The 27,376-nt window shown below is 53.0% G+C and overlaps 1 protein-coding gene across 2 annotated transcripts in view; it reads right to left on the bottom strand.

Moving 5' to 3' along the window:
- Nucleotides 1-27,376, bottom strand: part of PLXNA4 (plexin A4) — a 424,261-nt gene that overhangs the window by 337,690 nt on the left and 59,195 nt on the right. For both annotated transcript variants that reach the window (XM_059396393.1, XM_059396394.1), the window contains exons 2-3: nt 21,441-22,706; nt 5,007-5,189 (exon numbers count right to left, since the gene is read on the bottom strand). In XM_059396393.1, coding sequence (XP_059252376.1) covers nt 5,007-5,189; nt 21,441-22,625 — 1,368 coding nt within the window. In that variant the 5' untranslated portion in view covers nt 22,626-22,706. The remainder of the gene's footprint in view (nt 1-5,006; nt 5,190-21,440; nt 22,707-27,376) is intronic.

Raw genomic sequence — 27,376 nt, 5'->3', positions numbered from 1 at the left:
GTGCTCTTCTGTCTTTGACACCTTCAACCTCAGCTCCTCTCCACTTACCCCACAGCCTCACATGCCCTCAGGCTCCAAACTTGCCAAACCAGCAGTGGGAATTGCAGAAACGACTCCGCAACACAATCAAACAAAAATGCTTTGATGGTCTTTTTCCACAACAGAAACTGTCCAGCATTGATTCTTCCATTTTCTTTTCCTTCCTGCTTGAGTGTCTAACCACATGCAAAGCAGCCAGCAGCTCTGTGTGAAGAGACTTCTGGAAGAGTACACTGACCAAATCCTGTACCAGCCAACACACCTCTGCTCTAATCTCCGTGTCCTTGGGCAAGTGGGACTTCCAACATGACATCTCCATTTGATTTCGTGACGCCTTCACTCGACTCGTTTGGAGTCCTACCGATGGCATAAATTCCTTTTTTAAAGTTGATTCAAATTTCCAGTGAGTGTTAAGAATTCTCAGATACATTTAGGAAGCTGATCTGACATGGTTCTGTGGCTTGAGCATTGCATGCGCGCGTGTGCGCGCGTGCACACACACACACACACAGAGAGAGAGAGAGAACATCCATTCCTGAGAACTTATGGTCAAAAGGATACAGACCCAAGTGGGTCTCCCTCTACCCCACTCCACTCCCGTTTGGTGGTCCTTCTGGACCCATGGTCAGGATATGGAGGTGGGGAACACAAGCACATCCATTTCAAAATAGGTTCAAGGAAAAGAAATTGGGCAGCTTATGTCAATGTGCATAATAATTCTCAATAAGAATAATTTCCATGGTATCCACTCCCGTTGATGCTCCCACCTGACATGCACTGAATTCCTATCAAGAGAGGCTGGTAAGGCGTGGCTCATCACGCACTTGGGTATGTCTCCTACCACAAGTCGAGGCTCAGACTAGCCCGAGTTCTGCTTAACCAGTATCCACAAAGCACTCCGCCCCTTCCGTGTGAACAGTTTAACCTAGCCGAATGCTCAGGAATGGTGCAATCACAAAATGAAAGGAGCAATCACACCTCAAGTGGGACTTTATGATGTTTTGGCTCATGATGAACATTAGTCTCTCCCACTAATGTCAGGCGGTAATTCACCGCGGAACAGCAGCCATAAAGTATGATCACTTAGTGGTAGGAGTGCAAGAGGCAAGAAGAGAGGGTTCTGGCCCAAAGAGTTAAGCGGAGATTTCTGTTCATCTGAGGCAACGCTGGCTTCATTACCCCAACTTGGGGCAAAGATTTTTAGGTTTATACAGACACCCTAAAGCAGACTGGGATGTTTGTCTTTTAACCTGGAGTTGACATTTTAACAGTCTGTGGATTATATCTAAATTCTTAAGTATTTCCTGGTGACTGTAGTATTTATATGCCATGTTTCTTAACAGCGCTTGCCTAGAACGCTCGCCATGGAAAAGCTGCCCATACGGCCATAACACACACACACACACACACCCTAGAAAACATAAAAGACATCCAAATTGGCACTTTCCTCACCTCCTTTTCCTCTGCCTCATGTGACGTGTGCACGAAAGGAGTGAAATTATGGTTATCAGAGGTGAGGTTGCAAATGACAAGGACCCACATCCTTCCAACAAAAGGAAAAGTCAGTAATTTCGAGGGCAGCCTATGGATCGCTACAGTCTAGCTCCCAGACCCTGGAAACCCACAGCAAAGCCCCCAGACCTCCCACCTACCCTCCCCATCTCGAGTCACCTGTCGTATGGCAAAGAACTCTGCATGGCCCTTGATACACACGGGAGATTATTACAGGGCTCAGAGAAGACAACTCTGTAATTACGGCTACAGTATGATTTCCATTATTTTTACCCCCTGATTTCAGCAGCTCACAAAACTTCCCGCAAAATCCTCTTGCAGCCCCAAAGCATTTCACGGCTGGGCCTCTGCCCAAAAGGTGGATGTGGTTTGATAGCCTCTGGGAAAGGCAATACAGAGTGCTGGCAAGGAAAGGGGAGTGGTGCTCAGTGAGCGGCGCAGGGGGTGGGGTGGGGTGGGAAGTTCTATTGTTCCGAAAAAATAAATAAACTGGCCAGTTTTGCTTTTTATTATTTCAAACAACAGAGTCGGCGACCCAGCCTTCCTGCCCCAACTCAAACCGTCCCCTGGGCCAGCGGTGCTGAGCTTGCAGCAGCCGTAGCCGGGCTCCAGCAAAACTATTTAAAAGCCTGCCACTCTGAGCTCGTGGAGCAGAAAGTTTGGCTGCCCCAACGGCCCGGCTTTCCCCAGGAGGGTGTGCTGGCTTGTTCTCCCCCCTACATGAACCTCTGCTCTTACTTCTCAAATGTTTACGCTTCAAAGATCCCACCATTGCTCTGGAAATTAAACGGAACGTCCCAGGTGGCTGAAACAGAACTGTTCTTATATAAACTCCCCAAAGGGGAAAAAAAAAAATGGGAAATGCCAGCCTGAGGTTTAAAAAGCCCCAAGCCTCCTGGTCAGGTGTTGCCTGTCGATGCTGGCCCGGGTGAGCTCTGGGGATGCTTGAAGGTAAGGCTCTGCCTACAGCCCGCCCTATGAGCATTGCCTCTGCGCACCACGCATGTCCTCAGCCCACCGGAGTTGTGCCGCACTCTGACCTCCCCATCAGGGGCCAGGCTTCCACGGGTGCAGGGGAGCCAGCCCCCACCGACCTCAGGCCACCCTCTGACTAACAGCACGCATCTGCAAGTTGACTGCCTTGTGTTTACCATGCGGCCGTGGCCGGGAACCGTGTCGCTTTTTCTCCCCCAAGAGAAAATAACTGTCTGTTCTGTTATGTGCGCTGAACTCCCAATGTTTATTTCACTGACACCAGCTCAGACAATGACCAAGGGGAAAAAGAAAAAGCCTCCTAGAGGATCTATTTACACAGTCTTGCTAGCAAGTAAATGATCCTACCGCACGGGGTAGGGAGTTCAGTGAGGGCGAATCTTCTAGCGTATTGGGGTAACTCACTTCTCCACTGCACTGAGATTGGGCTCACTAGAGAAAAGAGCGAAGGCACCCCAAATTGTCTTGCTTACATTTTCCTCTCCAAAGTGTTTATTTACCTGTTGGGCCAGGAGAAGCAGGTCAACAGACATCTCATTGTACGAACCGCATATGGGAACGCCTTTGCGGTTTAGAACTCACTTTTCTAGCAAACCAAATTCACCGAATCAGAATAAAGAATGAAACCATCTGAGCATCCAACAGAAACACTCTTGAAGCCCCTGCTCCAAAGCCCAGTCTTTTCCCTCCTCTGTTTATCCTGAGGCTTCTCTGACACAACTTCCTCCAGTTTGGATGTTTGATGCCTCACGGGAAGCTGGAAGCCACGGACAGAGGTAAGAGAAGATAGCGGAGTCAGCCCAGGCTCCTGTGCCTAGATGGAGAGGCAGGAGGCGGCCTCACCCAACAGGAGCTGCGACAGGACGACACACCTGTGTGTCACAGGTGGAACCTTCTGGGGCGTCCACAAGGTACGGCTCAAGGTATGAGCCAAAATCATCCCAAGACGCCAGGGCAGGAGCAAAATGTTCACTTATGTTTAATGGAGTCTTTGCAGAAAGGCAGAGAACCCTGAAATACGGTTCTTAAGCTATGTAGATGGCGGTTACACGCATTGCGTATTGGACACGTGAGGCCCTACACTATAGCGTCACGGTGAGCCCTCCGGGTAGTAGCAGACGTGGCATGCCGCCCGCATCAGCCTCGCGGTGCCTTGTGGCATTTCACCAGACAGGCTTCCTCTTCCAGATACTCCCCGTGTCACTACTCCCCACACATCCCCCACCTCACACACACCTCTCCCCCCCCCCCCCCCCTCCCCCCCCCCCCCCCACCGCCCCCCCCCCCCCCCCCCCCCCCCCCCCCCCCCCCTCCCCCCCCCCCCCCCCCCCCCCCCCCCCCCCCCCCGTGCTCTCACACTCCAGCCCCACCGCCTGTTCCTGTAGAATTTAAAGAAAGAAATGATGGCTGGGCTGTTACACGGTAGGATGGGAGAGGGGGCAAAGTCTTCTAGAATTGCCGAGACCCTGTCTCCTTGACCGTGTGGAGCTGATACCCAGAAACGCAGCAGAGAGAAAGTAGAGCTCAAAGCTGTCTCAGATAGGGCAGTGCCCGATGGGGAATCACACGATATCCAGAGAATTCCAAGGCAAGTCTAAATCAGACAAGCAGGAGTTTCACATGGATTCACCGATACTCCCCTGGGACAAGACTGAATGAAGCGTAAGTATCAGCCAACACAGAACAGGGGGTACGGGTTGTCTTAAGAAGGCTTTGGATCCCATCCAGGGGGCTCCACCTCCAAGTCACTGAGATGATAAGCCTGAGCGGGGGGGGGGGGGGTGAGACAAGAAAGTTGGATGGAAGCATGCTCCCAACACTGCTGATGCGCCAACATCACCCAGTACCTCGAGGCCAGCAAGCTTCTGGAGAGCGACGAGGAAAAGCTCCTGTCCCAGATCACACCGTTCTACTCCACCTCAAGTAATTTCTATGCCCCCACAGTACCCACAATTTGCTCATCCCACGATCTGACTCAGCCCCGTCAGCAACTCCAGCAGGTCCTGCACTTTCCTCCATCTGTTTCCCTGCACGAATCCAGATGGATGCACCACTCAAAAGGGCCAAAGCAAGAGGAACAGGTACGGAACTTGCCCCTGCCCACCTTCCCCAACCACCCTGGCCTTAGAAAGCCCTTGCATTTAGGGCACAGACCCAAGCTGGAGAGGACACGCCATCTGGGACGGCCTCGCAAGGCTGGGCTAACTCCCCACGTGCACACCAGCCGCAGGGGAGAGGTGCATGTCCACGCTCTCCCACTGTGATTCCCACAGTGACCCTCTGCACAGAGGCAGAGAAGGGAGAGAGCATCACCCGTGACCTCAAGAGCGACATAGCTCCTTAGCTCAAATTTGTATCACCGGCCCACCAGGGCCAAAGTAGCAAAACAGCGCGGATGGTACCCGTCCCCGTGGGGATCGGTCGCCTTCAGAATAACCATAATAATTGCACCTCTTTCCTACCTTCTTCAGCTTGCCGCTTTTGGTGCCCACGAAGGCCAGAGAGTGGTTCTTGTAGACATATGCGATGACAGAAGTCATGCGGTCCCTGTCCTCCGTGAAGACGGGAATGCCGCGCACCATCTCCGACACGCCCAGGGGGGCATTCATATCCAGGCCACAGAAATTATCATCAATGGTTAAGAGCTGAAAATTAAAAAGGAGAAACATTAGGAGGGAGCAGCCGGGCAATAAGCTGACGTACCAAGTCAGGGAACTTCTCGGGCTAGAAGAATCCTTTTTTACACGAAAAACTCAGATCCATAGAAACCAGGTGGCTTGTCAACAGCCTAAGCAGATGGCAGGACCATGGTGAGAAAAACACGGGTCCCGAGAGTCTCTTTCCTCTCCTGGCCTCTGGGGTCTCTCTGCTCCACCTCCAACCCCTTCCAGGCGCCATGTTTGTAGCTAAGATGGTCCTTCATCACCATCACACCAGCAATCCCTGGGCCAGCACGCATGAGTGTGGGCTCCAGAGGGAACGTGGCCTCCGCACTTACAACTAAGTTGAGCAGACACACAAATGAGGACTCGAGAGCGTAGAACAGAGAACTAGAAACATTAACACGTGAACGACATACCATGACAGAGGCAGCTGCAGTCAGTTGGGGAGAGAGAAATAGGAGAAATGGAAGGTTCTGGAAGGAACTCAACAAGTCACACTAGTGCCTCATCATGCCCCATCTCAGACTCCCTGCTCTTTTTTAAAGGCGTGGTAAACATGGGCAACCTGGCCTTGTCATACCTACACCAGCATGTCTTGAAGTGTCTTCTGTGGAAGTCAAGGTCTCACCCTCACCACCCCGCCAAGATGCTCTACCAAACAGGGCTCTTGAGTAAATAATTTAATAGACAGTATGTTCTAACACCACGTAAGAGACTCGTAATGATTAGTTACAGGAAAGGTCTGAAAAGTCTTTTTAAGAAGAAATATGTCTAACATTCCTTTAGCCTTTCCCAAACGTTGTATTCCCTAAAAATCACTGGAACACCTGTGAGCATTCCTTAAAGAGTGCGTCCCCCGGATACCCAGGATCTTGAATCCTGGACAATCCTAGGAGCAGAAGCTGGGATAAATCCAACAGCAAAAGCCTTTGGACCATTTTCCCATGGAGTTTCAGCCAAATCTCTCCTTGTTTTATTCCTGGCTACCAGATCAGGTGAGCACAGGGTCACAGCTGGGTTCTGTCCCACCGGGGAGTGGAGACGACCTTGCCATGGCAGCGCGGAGCCCCCAACGTCCCCACCGAGCAGCTCTGGTGTGGCACAGAGCTCTCCGAAGGCTCTAGGCACCTACGCCGGCTTCTCCCTCCTTCTCAGAAGAACTGTGTGGCCTTAGAAGAGTTATTCCGTCTTCCCGTGCTTTTATTTTCCACTCTATAAAGATGAAGGAAACAAGCCCTGCTTTTTGATGGGTTTCCATAAAGCCTATAGAGCTCACGCCTGTAAACGTCTTTGGACTTTGCAGAAAAAGGAGTGAAATAAAATCCAAGGTGTCACTTTTTTAAAGGCTTCAATCCAGCCAAAGGAAAAGGCATCTGGAGAACCAGCAGGCAGGTTCTTGCCAATGGAGCTGTGTGAAAGTGGCCAACTCAGCTTTCCAGGGACTCAGGGGGCCCCTCGGCTCCTTCCCAGGGTGGGGGCTGGGGGTGACAGGCACTGTCCATCTCAGAGAAGACAACGTGCTGAGCATCTAAAACCTCTCTGTGACTTCCCCGCCCTCCTTATCAAGGGGGCAGCTGTGGCAGAGCTGGGGAGAGCAGGGGCAGGCCCAGGCAGGCCACGTGCCGAGCAGATGTCTGTATCATGTCTTTGATCCCCTCTGGCCTTTCTTGAGTGGTCTGGTCCAATACTCCAGGCCAAACACAGCCCCTACTTCTCCCCTGACAGAAACAATACAGAAACAATACAGAAGTTAGGAGGGAGCTTTCAAGGTCTAGTTGCATCTTTATGGTTCTTTCCTAAAATGAGGAGATTGGGGGTGGGGGGGGGAGACAGGTGATGGAGGGTAAAAGAGATAAAAAGAAAAGAAGGAAGAAAAATCCAAATAAAGGAAGATGGTGCCTTCTCCCTGCCGGATGGACGTAGCAGCAGTACGACCCAGCAGGCATGCCAAGGGCAGCCTAGGGCATGCTGGGCTTCCTAGTGGCCTCACCTGTTCCTGCCTCCATTTCCTAGGGAGCTCTCATGCCTGACTTTCTCAACCTCAAGCTGTGCCGCAGGGACTTCTGCCATTACGATCCGTTTTCCAAGGAGAGGAGGCTGGGCAATTATCCATGCGGCACAAGGAGAAACTGAGGCAGGGAGCAAGGCAAGCCAGGTTTGACATTCTCCCGCCACGCTTGGCACAATCATGTGCCTCAGGGTCGTGGCAGAACCTGAGGCTGCTCAGCCCCCAGAACCACAGTTCTGAGTGGCCAGTTACCAAATACAGTTCCTTCCCTTGGCTGGGCAGAACACAAACCAATAAATAAACAATCACTGACAAAAAGAGCATATGTATTTGGCCAAGTGCAGCATGAAATCGTGGCTTGCTCAGATGAACCAAATCTCTCCGGCAACTTAGGGCCAAGGGGCCCAGGGAGGAAAGTTCTCAGCGAAAGGGATGACAGCTCAGCCTGCGGCCCGGTGGCGAGGGCTCTGCCCGTCCTCGGCTCAGGACGGCTTCCGGAAAGGCCCAGTCAGGAGGCAGGCAGTCTGCTCACCTGCACTTGACCGTCGTCCCCCACACTGCCCAATTCATGGTGCTGTCATCAGACTCAAATAAGGCCAAGGCTGCAGGTGGGGTTCCTAATGTGGCATTGGGATCCCGGGGACAATGATGGCTTTCTCACGAGCCCGCCCCTCCCCCCATGGATCGGTTTCTCCCTCTAAATAGGACTCCAGGAGATAAAGGAGTGATCAAGGCCTTGGACCAGGTGCAGTCCAGGTCCACACGGAGGCTAAGGTCCCCCAGCTGTGGCACGATGGGCTGACTCTTTGTTTCCTCGAAGCAGGTGCAATGGCGGGGGGGGGGGGGGGGGGGGGGGGGGGGGGGGATGTTGGAATTTTTAACATTGAAGTAGCAGAAAAAACACAGGACTCGGGTTCACCTGCGTGGCCCGCTTCCAAACTATACAACTTGGCATAGTCCCCTCCTGTTCTCTGAGCTTTCCTTCCCTTGACTATAGAACAGGAAGACCGGACAGTCCCGAGGGCCAGGTGAGAAAGCAGGTGAGAAGATACTGGCTAAACGGGAAAGCCACTTTGTCCATTTGAGATGATATTTCATATTCGTTTTTTTAATGGGAATTCTGTCCAGAAGGGGGTAGGAAGGCTGCAGGGACTTAGAACAGCCTCTGACCAGTGCAGGCTCCCTAAGGACACCACCATGCCTGAGTCTGAGCTTCGGCCATGGGGCAATTAGAGCACCGGGCGGGGGGAGGGGACCCCATAGGGACCACAGACCGGGGAGGCTGAGGTATAAGGGGCAGATGCCAGGGCCATGTGGGCCCTGGAAAGAAAGGCTAATTGGTGAAAGCCTTCGACAGGTGAGGGCCGGCGTGGATTCCAGAACACCCTGGGCAATGGGGGAGGAGAGTGTCTGCTCTTACCCTGGCCCAGCTCTCCCCTGGGCCCCATTAACAGCAAGATGAGAGCAGCAGCCAGAGGAGGCAAGAGTGGACCGCACCCCAGTGTAATCAGACGCCGGGGCACACCTCTCCCTCAGCTGCTCCACAAATGCACACAAATGAGCTCGGGCCATTGTTATAATGCTTGTTTGTTAGACAGCAACTTCATTCTCACCAAGGAAAAAAATAAGGTTCTGTCCCATGGGAATATATGCGGTGCCTACTTGGGCAAACCTGTGAACAGACAGGGCTCTCTGTTCAAGCCTTAGCCAGGGTTCCACCCTTCTGCCCCGATCAGGAGGATCCCAAATCTGGTCTCCACAAATGTCCTCTTGGTTGCATGGCTTATAAATTAAAACCTGTGACCCACTGGATTCCAGGGACCGTGAGCTCCAGGACAGGACCATATTTTAGGGGTCTCTGTACCCTGAGCTTAGTTCCTGGCTCATGGTAGGTTAAGACATGTGTTAAATGTAAGGATGGAAGAAGAAATGAAAGCCTGACTTTCCCCATAGTTAACACTGTGGCCCCAGAGTCAGAATGCCCGAGTTTGAACCCCAACGCTACCGCTTAATGTTCTGTGACCTTGGGCAAGGGATCTAACTTCTCTGTGCCTCAGTTTATCGTCGGTAAAATGAGGATATACGAGTATATACTTCCTAATGCTGTGGTAAGGATTAAATGATGTAATATACGTAGAATACCTTCTGGCACTTGGTGCCATGGGACTGTTCGCTGTCACCGTTTGTCATCCTTAGACAATTCCGACAACCTCTGTGAGTCTCCTGTTTGGGCGGAAATTCATGGTCTCTACGTCAGAGTGGTGCTAAACGGCAATCAGAGGGCCTAATGTCATCAAGATGAAACAGCAAAAGTTCCTACTTCCTACAGATCTATAAGGCCTATGAGGCCGAAGGAAGGAACAGAGGAATGTGGTAAGATCTAGAACATTTCATGCTATGTATAGAAATGCAAACTCTCGAACCGACCCCGGATCTACTGGATCGGGAACTCTGGGAGTGAGGCTCAGAGACCTGCATCTTCACACCTTCCCAGGTAGGTGACGTGGCCGTTTGCCAGGTTTGAGAAGCACGGACATGAGACCCCGTGGAGGTCCAGGCCTTGCTGAGGGTGGCACAGCCCAGGCAGGTGCAGGAGGAGACAGCCTAGCGGCTCAGAAGCAGGGCCCGCAGGACCCGGAGGCAGAGGCTCCCCGGCGGCCTCCCAAGCGGTGGTGGCCGCAGAGGTGGCGGGGAGAGCTGGAGCTGACACTCCAAATTACAATCTAATAGCTCACCGCGCTTCCCTCGCGCGCGGCAGCAAAGGTTACCGTGCAATTACGTGTCGCTACATACAAATGACAAAGCAGTTACGGTTACTTTACCAATTACGGGGAAATTGCTCCCACTCTGCAGAGAGCCTGGCACTCTGAAAAGCTCTATCATTGCATGGAAAGGGGGTTTTAATTCTGCCGGCATCCTTCCTCTGGCCGCCTCCCCAGGCTCCTGGGGCAGAGCTGCCAAAAGGTCAGCCGGGGACCCCAGAGGTGTCTGGGGGTCTCTGTGGAGACTCTAGAGAGGGTGGAGGAAGACAGCAAACCTGGGAGACAGCTCCTTGGCACTGTCCCAGCCCTGTGCCCTGGTGACAGACTCATAAGGAAGATCTGTCACCCTGACCCCTGGGCCAAGCCACCTGGAGGGCCATGGGCGATGAGGCGGCCAGGGGCCTGGTCCTGAACCTGCTTCTCACTTTGGCTGGTACAGTACAGGCAGCTCCCCTACCCAGTAGGGTGGTCTTAGGCCAGCCCTCAGATGCCCCACCTTGGCAGAAGCCCCACATTGAGTCCTTATTATGGAAAGGTCAGAACTAGGCCAGAGCTCAGTGATCCAAATGTGGTGCTAATGAGGTGAAGGTCACCAGGTCCGTCCCCCTGTGGGCCAATTAGCTCAGCTCTAGGACATGGCCTCTTCCATAGCCACAGGCCACCCCTCTCACCCCAGGCATCGGCTGTTTACAAATATCCCGAATTGATCTGAAAGAGGCCGACCAGGTGAGCCAGCAGGGATGGACGGATGCAGCCAGCCCCTCCAAAAGGAGAGGCAGCGGCCAACTGCTCCAGTGGACAGGAGTAAACTTGGGCCTGGGATGGAGGCTACAAAGTCAGACCTGATCCTCCCTTACCCTTGGGCAGCTCCTGGTCCACCAAAGAGAGGAACCCTTCCATCTGGGACCAAACCAGCGCCCCTGCCTTTCCTAAATGCAAAAATAGCACCTAGCCTCATGCAGACCCTAGGCTCACCCCCACTGCGGGAAGGCCAGACCATCACACGGGGGAGAAGGTACCAGAGACTTGCCCAACCTGAAGAGGCTTTTGTTCGGCCTTTTTCCCTCCAACTTATGGTATCTTAGGTTATTGGATCTCCTCTGTCTACGACGGGAAGCTGGAGCAGTAAGTGACAACAACACTATTTACTGTTCCTCACTCATTATAATGCTTGAGAACGTGCGGGAAGGAACAAGTAGACAAAGGCCTAGGTAAGGACCCAAAAATACACAGATGGAAACAGCTCATCTGTTTCTGCTCCTTTCCCGCTGCGTGGGGAAGACAGACCTGGGACACGACTTGGACAAGGTCATCCGTGTCCTGCCTCAGCTGCATACACAGTGCTAGAGGTAGAGCGGGCCCAGGGAAGCAGCCGCGCTCTCAGGAGAGGCCATGTGCAGGCTTGGCTCTGAGTGCCCCAGCAGCACAGAGCACGGCCAGGCTTTCACCCCTCGGCAGGCTCCGAGAAGGCAAAGAAGTCAGCATCTTAGCCTCCAACAGCCCCGTTTTACAGAAGAGGAAATAGAGGAATACAGAGCAAAATGACCCCCGTGGGACCCATTGAGGGGAAAATGGTACCAGAACCCCAAATCCTCCTCTGGAGGGAAAAAGCTGACCTTATATAGGGGCCTCCCCCAGGGTGGTTATAGGGTGGCCCCAAAGGAAGCTATCCCAGGGTCGGAGGCTACTCAGGGAAGACCCCCTGCCTCCACTTCTCCTGCCACCCACCATGAGGGCTCTGCCTTTCTGGAGCCTCTGGAAGCAACGAACTCCGCCCTGCGGAGGAGGCCACTGGCCAATTGTCACAACAGAACTTCCTCCCTTCCTGGGTCTGTCAGTCCCAAAGAAAAGCAAGGGTTGAAGTTTTGAAAAGCGATGTAAGTTAGGAGAGAAAGAGGAGTGACGCCCACGAGGTGCCTGCTGATGTGGAAAAGAAAAGGTCTTGGATTCTTCATGCTCAGCTGCCCTGAATTCTTCCCATTAATTAATTAATTTACAAACACACACACACACCCCGAAAGCTGACCATAGCCGACTTCCGCCAGATATGGGGACTCCGTGAATTACGCACGTGGGATTTCTTTTTAAAGGGAGATATTGATCCGATAAGCTGAAGAGGCTTGGGTCCAGATACGGACTCCAGCTGTAAAACTCTGCAGTACAAGAAGGCAATAATGACCCACTTACCAGGGGCCGTAGCTCAAATATGACCACTGACCCCTAAGGTGTTAATAAATGCTGCTGCCCACGGCATATCTACCCCTGAGAGGATTCTGAGCGCCCTCTGACTGGGGCAGGCAGAGAAGTAAGCAGTCAGAGTGCTCGGGGAGGTGGTAACATCTTGAGGAGGTTTGGTAGGCTTAGGTCCACCCTTGCCACAATCTTCTTACTCTATCAAAGAGCCCACGTGCCTGAGTGCTTGTTTCTGCAGCAAAGGAAGCAATCCCCGAAACTGCGCTGTGTGACCCACCGATCACTTTACTGTCGTCCATAAAATTTCGTGTCTCTTTTCTGAGTTCTAACCCTCCCCTGAAGGCCAGCCCATCGCCCATGCTGGCCCTGCATGGCCTTGGAAAACCAGGGAAGTCCTGCAGCAGGTAAAGGCCGGCCCTGACCTGCCCCCCCGGGGGTGCGCTCAGATGTTGGAAACGGAATGAGGGAATGAGGTCTCATCCACTTCATTACTCATGCAGTATCTCAAAATGATTCCCGTATTGTGTCTTTTTCAATGAGATAGTAGGGAAAATGAATGTGTACAGAGACAGAGGAGGGAAGCCAGCAAACCACAGTGCCAATAACCTACTTAGACAAAACCGTTATGGAAGGGACTTCATGAGAAGTGGCTGGGGGTTGGTAGAACCACCCCACAAATCACACCAACATCCCCAAGAGTCAAGTGCCCTGTTTCCGAGTATCTTAAAAGGGAGGGGACTAAAATATAGGCCAGAAGGTCATCATGTTGTAGGAGTCCTAGATGTGTACGTGGCTTCTGAGGCAAACATTCACTGTTTGAAGGCACTTGACTACCTGTGAATCCATGGAAGTGATTTGCCAAAAGCAGTGCTTATTTTTGTACCCATTTTAGTATTTCTATGTGTGTTTGAGACTGTGCTCCGTCCCAGCAGAGAGCTAAGTGGTCTCTCACTCATCATCATAACAAGCTACCCTTGTAACAGGAAGCTCAGGCCACTATTTTGAGAGGCATTAGGCCAAGCACACTCTGCAGGCCTGCTGGTTACCAACAGTCGGCCGTGGCCATGCACCCCTCCTAGGAACTGCTGAATGCAGCCGGCAAAGAGCGGCTACGACCCAGGGTAGGGTCCATGACCTTCTCCTCGTGAGCTCAGCTGCAGAGAGTCCTCGGTTTCTCCCTCCAGTAAGCAGACAAGCCTATGACAACAGGACCAGAGCAAGAGAACCAGGACCCCAGTTTTGCAGATGGTGACCACGCTGAGGCTAGTCCAGAGGCCGAGTCGCAGAGGCTGGACCCCTAGGGGGATACCAGGGAAGGCTTCTTGGTGTTGGGAATTGTCCCAAGCACAGCCCCACTGGGTGCTGCTTCTGTCCATTTGTGCCTTAGCTGCAAAGGTGCCCAGTGGCTCCCTGCCAAGGGCAAAGAGGGTCCACACTGCCCATCAATCCCTCATCTCCTCTCCCCTCCCAGACGGCCTCAGCGCCACCAGAGCTATAATTGGAGCAAAGCACGCCACGATGATTAAGTTTGTGCATTTTCTGGCAGGCACTGGGAGGCAGTGGCCCCGCTGGCCAGGCTGAATTATGGGGTCGGCCATTCCCTTGTTAGTGGGAGTAAATTTTATTAGCCCCACTCTTGCAGCCGTGCATCTTCCCCTCTTGCTTCTCAGGCCTGTGTGTGAGTCGGGGTAACGTTGCCTGCACGCGGGATAAATCAGCCAAACAAATCCCATTATATCTTGGAACGCTGACAGAGACACAGTCATGACACCGAGACTGGGACAGACGTGGGCTTTCTTCTCCTGCGGATCCCGTTTCTTCTCCCTGGACAGCTTGTGGGGCCCAATCCACCAGGGGAGGACACATCCACGGAGAGGCCAAACGGGAAACTCCCCTAGTTGTCTTTTTGTCTTCTCTCCACTAACTTGGCTAGTGAAAAAAGCAAGCACCTTGCACCAACGTGCAGTCATTCCCTCGTGCCTTGCAAAAACCGAGGGAGGGACACCGGAAGGTAACGGCAGGGAGGGTCCAGCTTGAAATGTAACCTCTCCTTCAGATGCCTTCACTTGGCATTCATAACGTGTGCTAGATGGACAGGCGGGTGAACAGGGAACATTCCAGGCCTGGGATATGGAACGTAACCTTTGGCTTAGGCATAGCCCAAATCTCTCCAATGCAGATACTGGTGAAGAAGAAAACATACGTCTGAAATCCTAGCAGTGTTATTAAGTCCCTTTCGATCCCATCGGGTGGTTCTTAGAACCGAAGGAGAAGAAAGGTCCCACAGATGGGGCCGTGAAATGTTAAAGCAGCTTACAAACACAAGGTGTCCCGTGTCTCCTGTCACTTATTAAAGTCTAGGCAGTCCTCTTTCTAAGGAGTCTCAACAGGCTTTAGGAAAGGGATAGTATTTTTATCACCCCCTTCCTGAAGAGGGAACATATGACTCCAAGTGAAAGGGAAGCCGCTTACGAGCCCAGGGGCCTCTCACGAGCTGGGACTGGCTGAGACCCAGAGGCCCGAACTCTCCAGCCAGAAGCCCAGCCAAGACACCGCCCCGTGAGGATGACGGGGCTTGGAAAGGCCCAGAGTGCGGAGCTGGGCTGTGACGTCTGGCCGCTGTGCATGCTCCCTGAACGAGGGACCCGGCTGCCGGCTGCCGGTGCTGGCTGGGTGGCCGCACGCCGTGTGGGGCGTGTGTGTGTGCGCGTGTGCACGTGAGAGGGAGCTCGCGGCATTAGCAGCTCCGTGTAGTGTGTGGGTGGAGAATCCATCACACAAAGAGGGGGAGAGGGACTAAGGAGATGAGCAGAAGCTCCACAGCGGAACACAGCAGAGAGAGCAGCCGAGAGAGGGCCTCGGAGGTCTCCAGGGTCCCGTCATTCTCCCTGCGGACTCAACAGGCTTTGGCATTCTGGGGGGACGTGTCCCTTCGTCTGGCCCCGCACACCACCCAAGGCTCAGCCACCATCCCGCGTCCGAAAGCACCATGTGTGCTTAGCTGGGAGATGACGGTCATTGCAAACCCTGCTGGCCACAAAGAGGGAGGTAGATGGCCTTCTCACTGGCGTGCCTAGCACAGAAGCCAAATCCAGGGGAGAGAGGGAACACATGGTTCTATAAAGACTGGGGTTGCAGGGTGGCAGGCCCCCGAATGCCGACCTTGAAGTCTGGAGTACTGGGTCAGCAGGCGGTGGGGCGTGAGTGCCGGGGCCCGTGAGTCAGGGGCCTGCGACTTGAGTGTGGTGTGCAGGGAGCACGTTTGGTGGGCCGGGTGTGTGGGTGTGTGCATGTGCGTGTGTGTGTGTCAGATGTAATGGAGCTGAGGAAGGAGGCAGGGGGCAGGCAAGAGGAGTTCCTGGCCTGAGCAGCAGGAGAAAGCCTTGCCTAGCGCCATGAACAACAGGATGCACCCCATCTAACCAGAGCCACACTTCCTGCTGGCTGGGAACAAGAAAACACCCTGAGCGGACGGGCAGAAACCAGCTCCTGGAGCCCGGGATGGCCTCCTGACCATTCCGGATGCTCCCTCTCATGGCTTTTCAGGATCCCCGGCGCCAGATGAACCTGAGAACCATCCAGGCTGGGATGGGAGGCCAACCTGAGACCAGGGCAGGGTGGAGAGCTGACCCTGTCTCCCCCCCAGGGCTGCGGTGTTGCCAAACTAATGCCTACAGGAGTCGAAGCAAGAGGCCCTGTGAACGGGGTTCTCCTGTACAATTCCCCACTGGCTGACATGAAGAGATGCTTGGGGTTAAAAATAAAAAACTCAGTCCCTGTGCCTCTGTGAACTGTGTGGGATAGAACGGGGCTGGTGGGTGAACCCCACATCAGATAGACATGTGGTTTGGCAATGGTTCTCCACCCTAGACTTCCAGAAATGCGAGAGGCTTTTCTAGTTCTTGCAGTGGTGGGGGGTTCCCTGGCACTTGGCGCTCTAGGGTCCAGGACCCCGGGATCATAAGATAGTAGTGCCCAGGCATAGTGCCCAGACAATCCCTGCATCATAGACTGTCCCCTGCCAGATGCTACTAGCACACCACTGAGCCCTAATGGGGAGAGCACGGGGCTAAGAATGAGGATGCATAGTGGATTCTGGTCCACCAATCCCATGACCTTGAGTGAAGTACTTGACTTTTCTGTTCCTCCAGTTTCTCAGCCGGAGAGGATGTTGCCTTTGCTATTATCCTACAGCACCATCAGGAGAAGAAAAGGAGGGGATGAACCCCTCTGGAAACGGTCAGGCCCAATGCCAATGAGCCCCCATGAGGGTCTCCCCTCCCACTGCAGAGACCTGACCGGTGGGAGGCAATGACTCTGGATGATAGTTTCTGCCCCGAGCACTTACATTTTGTATTGGAAGGTCACCCAAAGTTCAAATTTTGAGAGGAAGAGGAAGAAGCTGATTTTTGCGCCATCCAGTTTTATCAGCACTAAAGCTGACACTCCCTGACTCCCATGTCCACTTCTCAATCGGATCCAAACTCAGAGAAGACTTAGTGGCACGAGTGACGACCTTTCCTGTGACCACAGTCATCGTTCCTGCTACACAGGTCATCGTCACCTGCTGGGGTGCAGCTCCCTCCTGGACCCTTGGGCTCCTGGACACTGATGTCATTTCATGATTCTTGGCATCCACCGCGAGGGGGTACATTGCCAGGGCCTGATAAATGCTTCCTTCAATCATTAATTCATTTGGAGGTGGAAGGGCTAGTGTTCCGTGAGTTAGCCGAGAAGGTGAAGAAAAGTTGAGGAGGCACGGATAGCTATGCCTGGGGGACTCTGGGAGGCCAGGCCACCATGTAGAGCCCAAGAGTCTTGGCCCACAAGAGCACACTCTCCAGCCTGGCTGCCCCACTCTGGATCAGGACCGTCAGGGCTCCAAGAAAAGGCTGGGAGCTGTCCCCTTGGTCGGCTCAGGGCCCTGGCACATGACAGAAGCCATAGGCAATGGGTTCCTCATGCCCATCATCTTGTGCTCTGCAGACAGACACTTTATGAAGCCTGGGTGACAGCCTTCAAAAGGGACCAGAGACAATGCTGAGCAGCAGAAACAGAGATTCTATCATTAGCGTTAACCCTCCTGGATGTGCACAAGCAAAGGGCCTCAGGCTGGCCTTTAATCCCCTGATTCAAAGACAGAATAGGACCCCTGGCTGATGCCTCTAGGACCCTCTTTCTGCCCATGCCCTCCTGAGACCTGTAGGTAATTTTCAGACACAGTTGTCCTTGGATATCTCTTTCTATTCAAGCTGGGAAAGTCAGGACGCAGGTAAAGAATGGCCAGAAGGCAAAGATGAAATCCACTGCCATCTCCCACAAGCACCAGAAAACATCCGGGCTGCTTCTCCATCCTCTACGCCCAACACCCACTCAGAGGTTTGTGCTTGCTAAGCATTTACATATACAGCGACCCAATCCCAAGAGGAGGCCACTCCGGGCCGCCATCCCTGATCTCTGATGTGGGCTCTGCCAGTCTTCCATGATTTACCTGGAACAAAAACAACAGGAAGCTCTCTGGGGGCTGCAGACCAAGATTCCAGCCTCGTGGTACGACACTTGTCCTGTATGGTCATCAGGCCGTGGCCCACCACGTGGCTCCACAAACGCTCCCCGGCGTGGCAGCCCAAGTCACACCTGTGTTCTCTTCCCATGCCACCCCCTCTTCCTTGAACACAGCCAGAGGGGCAGCTGGGACCTCGTGGGGGGTCGGGAGCCAGGGCTTATAGTGTTGCCTGTTCTGAGGGCTGGAGGCCGGAGTCCAGGAGAAGGAACGGGGATCCCAAGCAATGGCAGGGGCTTGGAGGCCCAGAAGGACACCACGAGATGGGCGTCCTATCCTTAGGGCATGAAGACAACAGGAACATGGTAAAACCGAATCACTGGTCAAGAAGTGCAAACTTCCAGCCATAAAATAACTAAGTCCTGGGGATGTGATGTCCTGCGTGGTGACTACATGGTTAAGATACTGTGTTGTATACTTGAAAGTTGCTAAGTGCATAGATCTTAGAAACTCTCATCACAAGAAATTTGTAACTATGTGTGGCTAACCAGACTTAGGACAGTGATCACTTTGCAATACGTACAAATATCAGATTGTTACGTTATACATCTGAAACCAATATAATGTCATATGTCAGTTATATCTCAATTTAAAAAATGAACCACTAATCATACCTTTTCAAACTTTTTGGGTTGTAATTATGATAAAACCCACAGGGAACACCTAGTCTACAAAACACAGGTCTTAAAGTCAAATTCCTGGGCCCAAGCTTCCCTCCTCCACTGTCTTACGGAAGGAATGCCGCGGGACGGAGGCCACCTGAGAATCTGTCCTACTTCACAGGCCTCCAGGGAATCTTGGACTCAGAGGCCAAAGAGAATTCTAGATTCAACTTGTCAATCCTTGCTTCAAGGGAAAAGGCCACATGAGTGGGTGGAGGAAAAGCTGGGTTTGCAAACGGTGCACCCATGAGGGTTCCTCCCGGGGAGGCCCAGGACTCTAGCCTGGCTGATGGCGAGTGGGGAGGAGGGGGGGCATGTGTGGTCTGAGCTGGGGCCAAATGAATTGTGGCCGAGCACCTGAGCACCAGAGCAAAGCCATCCAAGTGTCGGCCAAATCAAAGGAAACTGATACTTGACATTACAAGCCGGCGTGGCCTTTTATACTGGCTGGGGACACAGCCCAGCCCAGTGTGGAGTTTCTGGCTTCCTTTCTGCTCTCAGCCCTGAACTTGCCTTCAGCTTGAAAGGGCTAATTAAAGCCCAAAGAAAAATCAAAAGCTTGTTATCTGGTTCCATGACTCCCAGGCCTGGCATTAGCCTGTCTTGCAAAGCTGTCGTCCCTCTGTTCTCTCCAAGGCCACCATGCAGCCTTAGGACCTGCAGCTCTGCAGACTTCCATGATGAACTTTGCTTTTTGTATTGTGGCAGGGAGCAAGGGCGGGACAAACACCTGCCCGTGGGCAGCCAGGCTGATCCCTGCAGCTGATTCTACTCCCAAAAGCCTCACCTGAAAAGACAGAATTTGAGCAAGTTTCCAACAGAAAAGCAACGACAGAAAAAAAAAGAAAAATAGCCAACCCATCTGATCGCAAAAGAACTAGCTGGTTCATAAGCACACAGCGTAGACTTGCATTTTTGAACTTAGGGAGTGCGTGTGTGTGTGTGTGTGTGTGTGCTAGCAGGAGTATTTACTGTGTGTGTGCATACATGCGTGGGTAGGTGTGTGCCTGTGCATGTGTGTGCACGTATGTGTGCAAGTGGGATTTCCCTCAAGAAGCAAGGGAGAGGTTCCTCAATTGCTATGTCTGCCGTTTTTTTCCCAAAATTAGTGACCTTGGGTAATTTCATTTCCCTTGCCAGACCTGAGAATGAAGGTACCGTCCAGAGGGTCTCTAGGGGCCCTCCCCATGCCAGCTTCCTAATGTATCCCTCCCAGGGAGCTATGCTCACATGTGTATCATACACACACAGAGCATAGTGCCAGGCCTGTCCTTTAGACCCTGCATTTGGGAGAAGTCCATGGCCCCCAAGTTCAGAAACCTGTCTCCTTGATTCTACTGAGTGGATCCGTCACTGCCCCAAACCAAAGGTTCCCAAACATATGACACCCGCTAGGGCTCAGCAGCTGCACTGGAGTCCCCTCTGGTCTCTGGCCTGGCCAAGACTGTCAACTGATGGCTTCCTCTCTGGCCCTTGGTGCTTCTCCCATCCTCTCTGACACTAGGGGTCTCTGGCTTCTTGGGATCTCCAAAAAGAAATGGCATCTTTTAGTTTCAGCCCAGGCACCTGGAAAACTCACCACTGGAAAACAGCCGGAGCCTAAATGTTAAGACCCTGAAGACCAGCGGTGCTGAGTCCCATCCTTCTCCTCCATCTCCCCTTCCTCACCCCCCACCCCGGAGTCCCAGTGCCCAGAGGAATGACCTCCCCACAAGCTGCCCGGGAGCCAGTGTCCTCTGAGATGTGTTTGGCAAGTAGCTATACTTCATGAAGGGAAACTTAGACTCTTAAAGTCAATCAAGATACATTTTCCCAGGGCGCCTGGCTGGCTCATTGGGTTAAACCTCTACCGTCGGCTCAGGTCATGGTTTCAGGGTCCTGGGATCAAGCCCCGCATCGGGCTCTCTGCTCAGCAGGGAACCTGCTTCCCCCCACCTTTGCCTGCCTCTCTGCCTACTTGTGATCTCTGTTTGTCAAATAAATAAATAAAATCTTTAAAAAAAAAAAAAAGATACATTTTTCCAATGTGGCATTCCACCAAAGTTGGACAGGCCTTCAAGAATCACATACTTCTACCTGTGTGTGAATTCTCCTTTCTTCTGTCTACATTAAGATCACAGGATAGATTTTTCTCAAATGAGGTTCGTGATTTCTTAAGTGAATGATAAACGGGGAAAGGAGGGGGACACGGGTATAGAAGATGCTCATAAGCGAGCCTCTAAGTTCCTGGAATCATTTTCAAGATGAACAGAAGTCTGGCCACAGCAAGCCGGGCCACGATCTGCTGCACCTGTGGCTGCCCAGCAAGGCCCTGGGAAGGCCTCCTAAACCCACCCTCCCTTCCCCGCCTCTTTCCGGTTTCCTTCAGCATTTCTGTCACCCAGCACTGTTTCAAGGCTGCTTGGCATGTCTCTTGCTGGGAACGGAGCACACAGAAAATGCTTCAGAAATGCAGTCTTCTCAGTAAGTTCCGCATCCGCCCCTATATGCACTGGACTCCCACCCCACTTCTGCTCCCATTTTGCCCTTTCCTAAAGATACTCAAGGCACTTGATCATAATGCTCTTGAAGATGTAGATCTACGCCAAATACAGAATGCCCAGCTCCATTATTCCCCCTAATGGTTTCATTCCAAGCTCCCAGGGAAGTGATTTACAGGCACAGTCAGTAGGAAAGATGGGTCCATGTCTCGTACCAGAGGACACGATAATCTGGCCTTAACAATGTCTGGTGCATATAACTATATAACAGAATCCCTGCTTATCCCAAGCATGTTCCCCTATAACCACACGCCAACATGGAATAAAGTGCCCAGATGGGAAATATACCTTTCAGCTCTACCTCCAACCCTGATAAGCTCAGCGTCAGAGACGCAACACAACGCATTTGAGCCGGCCCTGTTCTGAGTCCAATGAGACCCAGAGATGGGATGTGCTTGTCTCCCTCGCGTACTGGGATGGGTGATTCCCACCCCATGGAAGCCACAGGCTAGAGTCCCCCTGCCACACCCTGCCCTTCCAGCCCACGGGCCCTCCCCTGACTCACCGCGCTGCTGCAGGGAATGTCCTTCACCTTGAGCCAGGCTAGGTCCAGCGTACCCTCCCCACGATAGCAGGATTGCAGCCGCTCCTTAATGCGATCGTTGATCTGCTTCAAGATAAAGATGCACAGGGCAGACTCGTCCAGGGATTTCATTTTCCGCTTCTGGCCCTTGGAGAAGACAGTGAAAAGGAGGTCATCCTCCGGACGGACTCCGAGGGTCCGGGCGAGCACGGCGCCGGCTTTGGACAGGTAGGCAGCCTGCAGCAGGCGGTACTCTACCCCGCTGCGCTCACAGCCGATGGGCACCTCCACGTAGGAGTTGAAGGCCGTGTCCTCCTTGCAGAGCCTCACGAGCTTGGAGGTATAGACCTGTTCCTTGGTGGTGGAGCCTGGTGGAGACACCATCTCAGGCTGGAGGGTCAAAAAGTAGACAAAATTGCCACTGCTGAAGCCATAGACGTAGTAGATATCAAAGTCGGGGATGACGGTGAAGGTATCCGAAGGGATCTTAATCATCGAGGCCACAAATTCATCGTGGAAGACATAAGCGAACATGCCGTCTGCCTCCGAGTTCTTGGTCAGCTTCCGGCTGGAGATGGTAGGGAAGTACTCCGGCTTCCCGTCCACCGCCGTGGCGATGAAGAGCTTGTCGTCCAGGTTGCTGTAGGAGACGATCACTCCAAAGACGGAGCCGCTCTCGTTGACTCCCGACAGGTAGTGTTCCTTCTTGTGGAAGGGCTCCCCCAGCTTGAAGAGGTCCTCAAGCCTGAGAAGCTTGCAAATGCCTTGGTAAAGGCTCCCACAGGCGATGAGCCTGTTCTCCTTGTAGTCTATCAGGAGCATCTTGTTGACATTGTTGGTGGTGGTCAGTGGCTCGTTACACGTCTGGACGATGCGGGGTGGGTAACACTTGGGGTTGTCCTCATCTGGCCCTGTCTGGTGGGTCACCAAGACCTTCAGGTCACTGGAGAGTTTGTAGATCCGGTTGACGGCCCCCAAGTAAATGTGCCCTGTCCTCTCGTCCACCACCAGGTGGTTGAAACCCTCGGCTGGTTCCCCACGGAATGTGACAAAAGACCGCTTCGGGGACGGTGGCGGGGGTTGCCGGGGGAGCAGAGTGGAGGAGCCCATCCCCACCATCAAGAGATGGGAGAGAAGGCAAGTCCAGTTCCAAGGCATGGCTTTCATTTCAGAAACAGGTCCTTGCGGCACGGCAGCACTCGGCACAAGGGTCCCCTCGGAGGGCCAGGACTCAGGAGGAGAGGCTCCCTGCGGGGGAAGGCAAGGATGTGATACTGGACCACAATGATAGCGGCTCAGTTTCCCCCCACAGCTGGTGTGGCTGGACCCGGAAAGCCCTCTGCTCGTGCGGAGACAGAGAACTGCCACAGAGATGTGGAAGGCCTAGGGACTCCGCCGCCACGCGTGCAGGGGACAGCCAGGTCTGGGCGGCAGGAGGGCAACCTCGACAATAACAATAATGGTAATAACCATGATCATGGTGAGGACAATAATCACTCGCTACCTGATGCCTGGCTTTGGAACAATCACTGTCCAGCACCTTCCAGAGACCGTCTCGTTCCAGCGTACCAACCCTTCAGTGCTGGGGACTCTTCCAGCTGCCCCTCCAGACCCGCGACCTGCCCTTCTCTGTACCTGGGAGGCTGACCTGGGTGGACTTTTTGTGCACGGGCTGCCTGCCCTCAGGCCTGGTGTGGTCCACAGAGCCGGGAGGGTCAGCAGAAAGCCGGAGGGGAGGGGAGGGGAGGGGAGGGGAGGGGACAGGAGGATGGGGGTGGGCTGCCCTCACGGCTGCCACCCTCACCCCCAGGTCTCAGTGACCCTAGGCATGCTTCCCCAGGCCACCTCTGTCTCCAGGTTCTGTGAACCACTTCCGGCCCCTACCACTTGGTCCCAGAGGAAGTAACAGGGCTCGCTGTTTCTACCCCCAAATACCGCTCTGCCTTTTAAGGAGCCACACCTTTAGGAACTCTTTGTGAAGATTTCCTATATTAACCTTCGCACAAATAACCTGATTTGCATGTGGCATCTCCTGCTGGCACCCAGTCCTCTGAAGTCAGCAGTATGGCTGTCCCCAGCCTGCAGCTTAAGGAAGTTAGACAACTTGCAGCGCTTGTATAGGGAGAGAGGTGGATTCAAACCCGGGTGTACAAGTCGATAGTAAGTTCTCATTCTTCACCGCTAACCCATCTCCGTTCACCCCAGCCTGGTGCGGTGGGGACAGATGCCAGCTGTGTTACCGCACAGCACAATAGTTCAGAAAGCCCTTTCCTGGGGGCTGTCTCTTACAGCCCCAGCCCTCTGGGTCTACACCTACGCTTCTCCTTTGCACCTGCCCACTGCCAAGTGGTGCACGAGGCTGATCCTGGATCCCTCTGTGGTGACTGGGTCCTCTGGGTACACTGCCCAGCTCTGAGCCCTGATGTCATTTTAATGAGGCAGACCTTGGCTGCCTCTCCTACTGGGGCCTCTTGTGAGAGGTTTTCATTACAGGGAGAGAACAAACGGTTTAATAAGTTGCCCCATGAATGACTGAGTGAATGAATGAATGAATGAATGAATGAATAACTCCCCTTGAGACAAAACAGTGCTCGGTCCTAAGAGTCTCATTCGTTTCTATTCAAGAGGATGGCTTCCTAGTTCTTCCAGTTTGAGAGAACTAAGGGCAGGAATGACCGACATCTTATTTGGGGGCATCTCAGCTTTGCTGAATTTCTCTCATTTCCCCCCACATCCTCGATAACCAGGTGGCAGGAAGAGGTAGACCACAGAGCAAGAGAAACCACCCCCACCCCAACCACAGGTAGAGTGCACATTTCCATGAAGGCCGAGAGAAGAAAGGAGAAAGCCAAGACTCGACGTCTGCTGAAATCCCGACAGAAAGGCACACCAGAGGAGGGAGACTGGTTGCCTAGCCACAGCCCAGAACAGTCGTGCCGGCCTGGGGCCTGCGTTCACTCCCCCACGTGACAGATGTTGGCACGGGGCACAGTCGGAACTTGCAAAATGCTGTGGGGTCCCAGGACAGCCAAGGCTGCAGGGACCCTCTGAGAACTCGGGGGTCCGCTCAGGTAGATGCCACCAGAACCCGACTTACGCGGACAGCGGGCTGCTATGTGACAGATGGTAGAATGTTCCCATGAGGAATGCTGACTTCCAGCCTGGGATGAGGGAGCAAGGAGAAGGCTGTGGGATGGCTGTGAACTGAGCGGGGACACGTGGAGCCGGAAGAAAAGGGCCTCCTTGGGAAGGGTTCGGAGTCGCAAAAGCCTGTCAGATGGCGCACACCAGGGACAGTCTGTCTGGAGCACAGGGTTGGGTAGGAGACAGGGCTGAAAGAGAAGCCCCGAGCCTCGTCAGGACATCCATGCCAGCTGGAGACTGTAAACTGCAGGGTATTGAGAAGGGGCACTTGCGGGAAAAGAGCACAGGCCCCCGGAGAGGGGTCCCCGTCCTTCCACTGATTCAGCCTCTGCAGGAGCACTGGAGTTTGGGGCTGAGGGCCGTAGGCTCCGTGGGGAGCAGGGAGGCCTGTCGTGTTCGCTGGTGAATCCACAGAGCCAAGCTCACACCCGACATACAGCCGAGACTCAAGACCTGTTTTCTCCTGGGCAGAGAGAGGCGCGGAGGAATGTCATCTGCCCTACCAGGCCCCACGTATGAGCCTGCGTGTGACCCCCTTGCCTGATCAGCACAGCCAGGCGTTGGGCTCGTAGTGGTTTCACCTGCTTCCCTGATGAGGAGCCTTAGCTCTGGATTGGGATAATAAGCGGCAGGGTTGGGGTTGAAACCCAGGTCTGTATCAAATCACAAAATCCATAGTCTTTCTAGAGACACACAATTCTAGAGTCCAGAATACAGAGCACACAGAAGCCCTTTTCAATTCATGTAGGTCCCCAAAGAGAAAAACCCCGGGACAGCTCTGTAGGAGGAAGTCAAGCCCCCGGGACCCACAGAGCACAACCCGGCAGATAATATCCATCCCGCGGGCACCACGATTCACCTCTCAAAGTGTTCGTGAGGGAAAGCACCTGGCCCAGGGCCTCGGGGCAGGCGAGCAGCAAGTACTTAGCAAACGATAGTTGTTCTTGTTGACAAGACTGAAATGAGATGAACAGGGTTGGGATTATGATAACAAGACGGTACCTGAGGGCACCATCTCAGCTGAAGAGATGAGGACTCGGGATGGCTCATCTTGAGCTGCCTGTGCCAATCCAAGTATCAGAGAAGAATCTAGAAGTCTTTCATCACGAAGAGACAATCCAGGTAAAGAGTTCCAATCCGTGATTTTAAAGACAAGGAACCTGTGATCCAGGGAAGTTAAATGATTTGCAGAAGGTCACGTAGTGAGTTGAAGAAAGGGGCGGTGTGAAGCTCGGGTCTCTGGACTCCCTGTCCAGTGCTCTTTCCACCACCTGCAGCCTGTCCTCCGACTTTGTCTGAACCCATTTCAGCACCTGCTCTCTGGCCTTTGTCTAGGGGAGCATGCTCTTTGGATGCCATATGTTCTTCTGGCTAACAGAGCTCTCAGAACATTGCTGCCAACAACCAAATTCCAGCAGGGCTGGTAATCCTCTTTCCAGACAGGCAGGTGCTGCCCAGGGCTCAGCCACCCGCTCTCTGGAGGGAACCTGCTGCAGTCCCTGTATAGGAACCTGCCAGGCACCGGGGGTTGGGGCGGGGGGGAGTGTGCCTGCCACGCCCCCACCCTAACTGTACATACTCACAGACCCACACACCAATAAACAGTTCTCCAGTTCATAAGAAGCCAGGCAAGGAAGCCTGTAATTATGAATTTACTGAGCAGAAAGGTGCCGGGGCTCTTTCTCCATCTTCTATTAGACAGTGAAATGAGACACAGTTATGCATCTCAAACACTTATCACCCTCATCTGGGGATGGTGAAATTACTGCGCCCGGAGAAGGGGGCACCCACAGAAAACAATAACATGTGATGGGAATAACCACCCTCATATTTTACACAATACGGAAGGACTGATTAGGAAACACGGTAACAGAGAAATGGAAAAGAAAAGAACAAGCAAGGGTGTGGGCTCCAGCTTGTCTGGGCTGGGTGTGACCCAACTGAAACGCCCCCTGCTCCCAGCTCTAAGATTCACAAGTGGGCAGAGTTGCCGGCCCTCTGCCCCTCAGGGCTGCCTGAGGCAGCTCTCCCCGCGAGCTGGCCTGCCTGGGCAGCTCCATTCCAGAACATCTGTCCTTATATAAGGTGGTGACCCGAGTTAGGAAACCCTGCTCCCAATTCTAGGTCCTGCCTATGACGTCTTCTCTGGGGGCATCAATTAGGTTTTAAAAGTATTGGAGGTAGCACCATCTCTGATCCTTGAAGGCAAGTGACGTGACTGAGTCACCTCAAGATCAGCCCAAAGACCTCGCTGAACTAGCGGAGTGGGCAAGAGGCAGAAGGCTGGAGAACTGAAAGTCTCAGCATTTGAACCCAAACATACCACACTTTTCCCTTCTTTGAAATCAGATTTTAATTCTGAATGATCTCGGGGGAGTTGGGACTCATTTTTAGAAGCCGATCATCATTTTGATTAAAGAAATTGGGGCTGTCTTTGTTTTATGTGGCAAGTGTTGAAGAGCTCAAACTCATTTTCATGAAATAGCACCAGCCTCTCAGATCCCTGAGTGGTAGAGAAGAAAGTTATTATAGACTAGTTTAAAATGGCAATTACCTCATGAAATTACTTTAGAGTTTACAAGACGTTTTCAAATACATCACCTTGTTCTGATTTTAGTATTCATGACAACCCTGTTAGGTAGAAGAAATATTTGTAAGTGTGTCTCTTTTACAAATAAGGAAACTGAGGCACAAACAGGTACAGGTGCAGGCTGAGGTAGCGCAAAGTCATGCTGGGACTTAGACTTTTGCTATGGGATGATAGAGCATTCTGA

The sequence above is a fragment of the Mustela nigripes genome, chromosome 4 (genome assembly GCF_022355385.1).
Source record: "Mustela nigripes isolate SB6536 chromosome 4, MUSNIG.SB6536, whole genome shotgun sequence".
NCBI classification, from domain to species: Eukaryota; Metazoa; Chordata; class Mammalia; order Carnivora; family Mustelidae; genus Mustela; species Mustela nigripes.
Note: the sequence above shows the minus strand (reverse complement) of the source record. Positions and strands in the feature narration are given on the sequence as shown.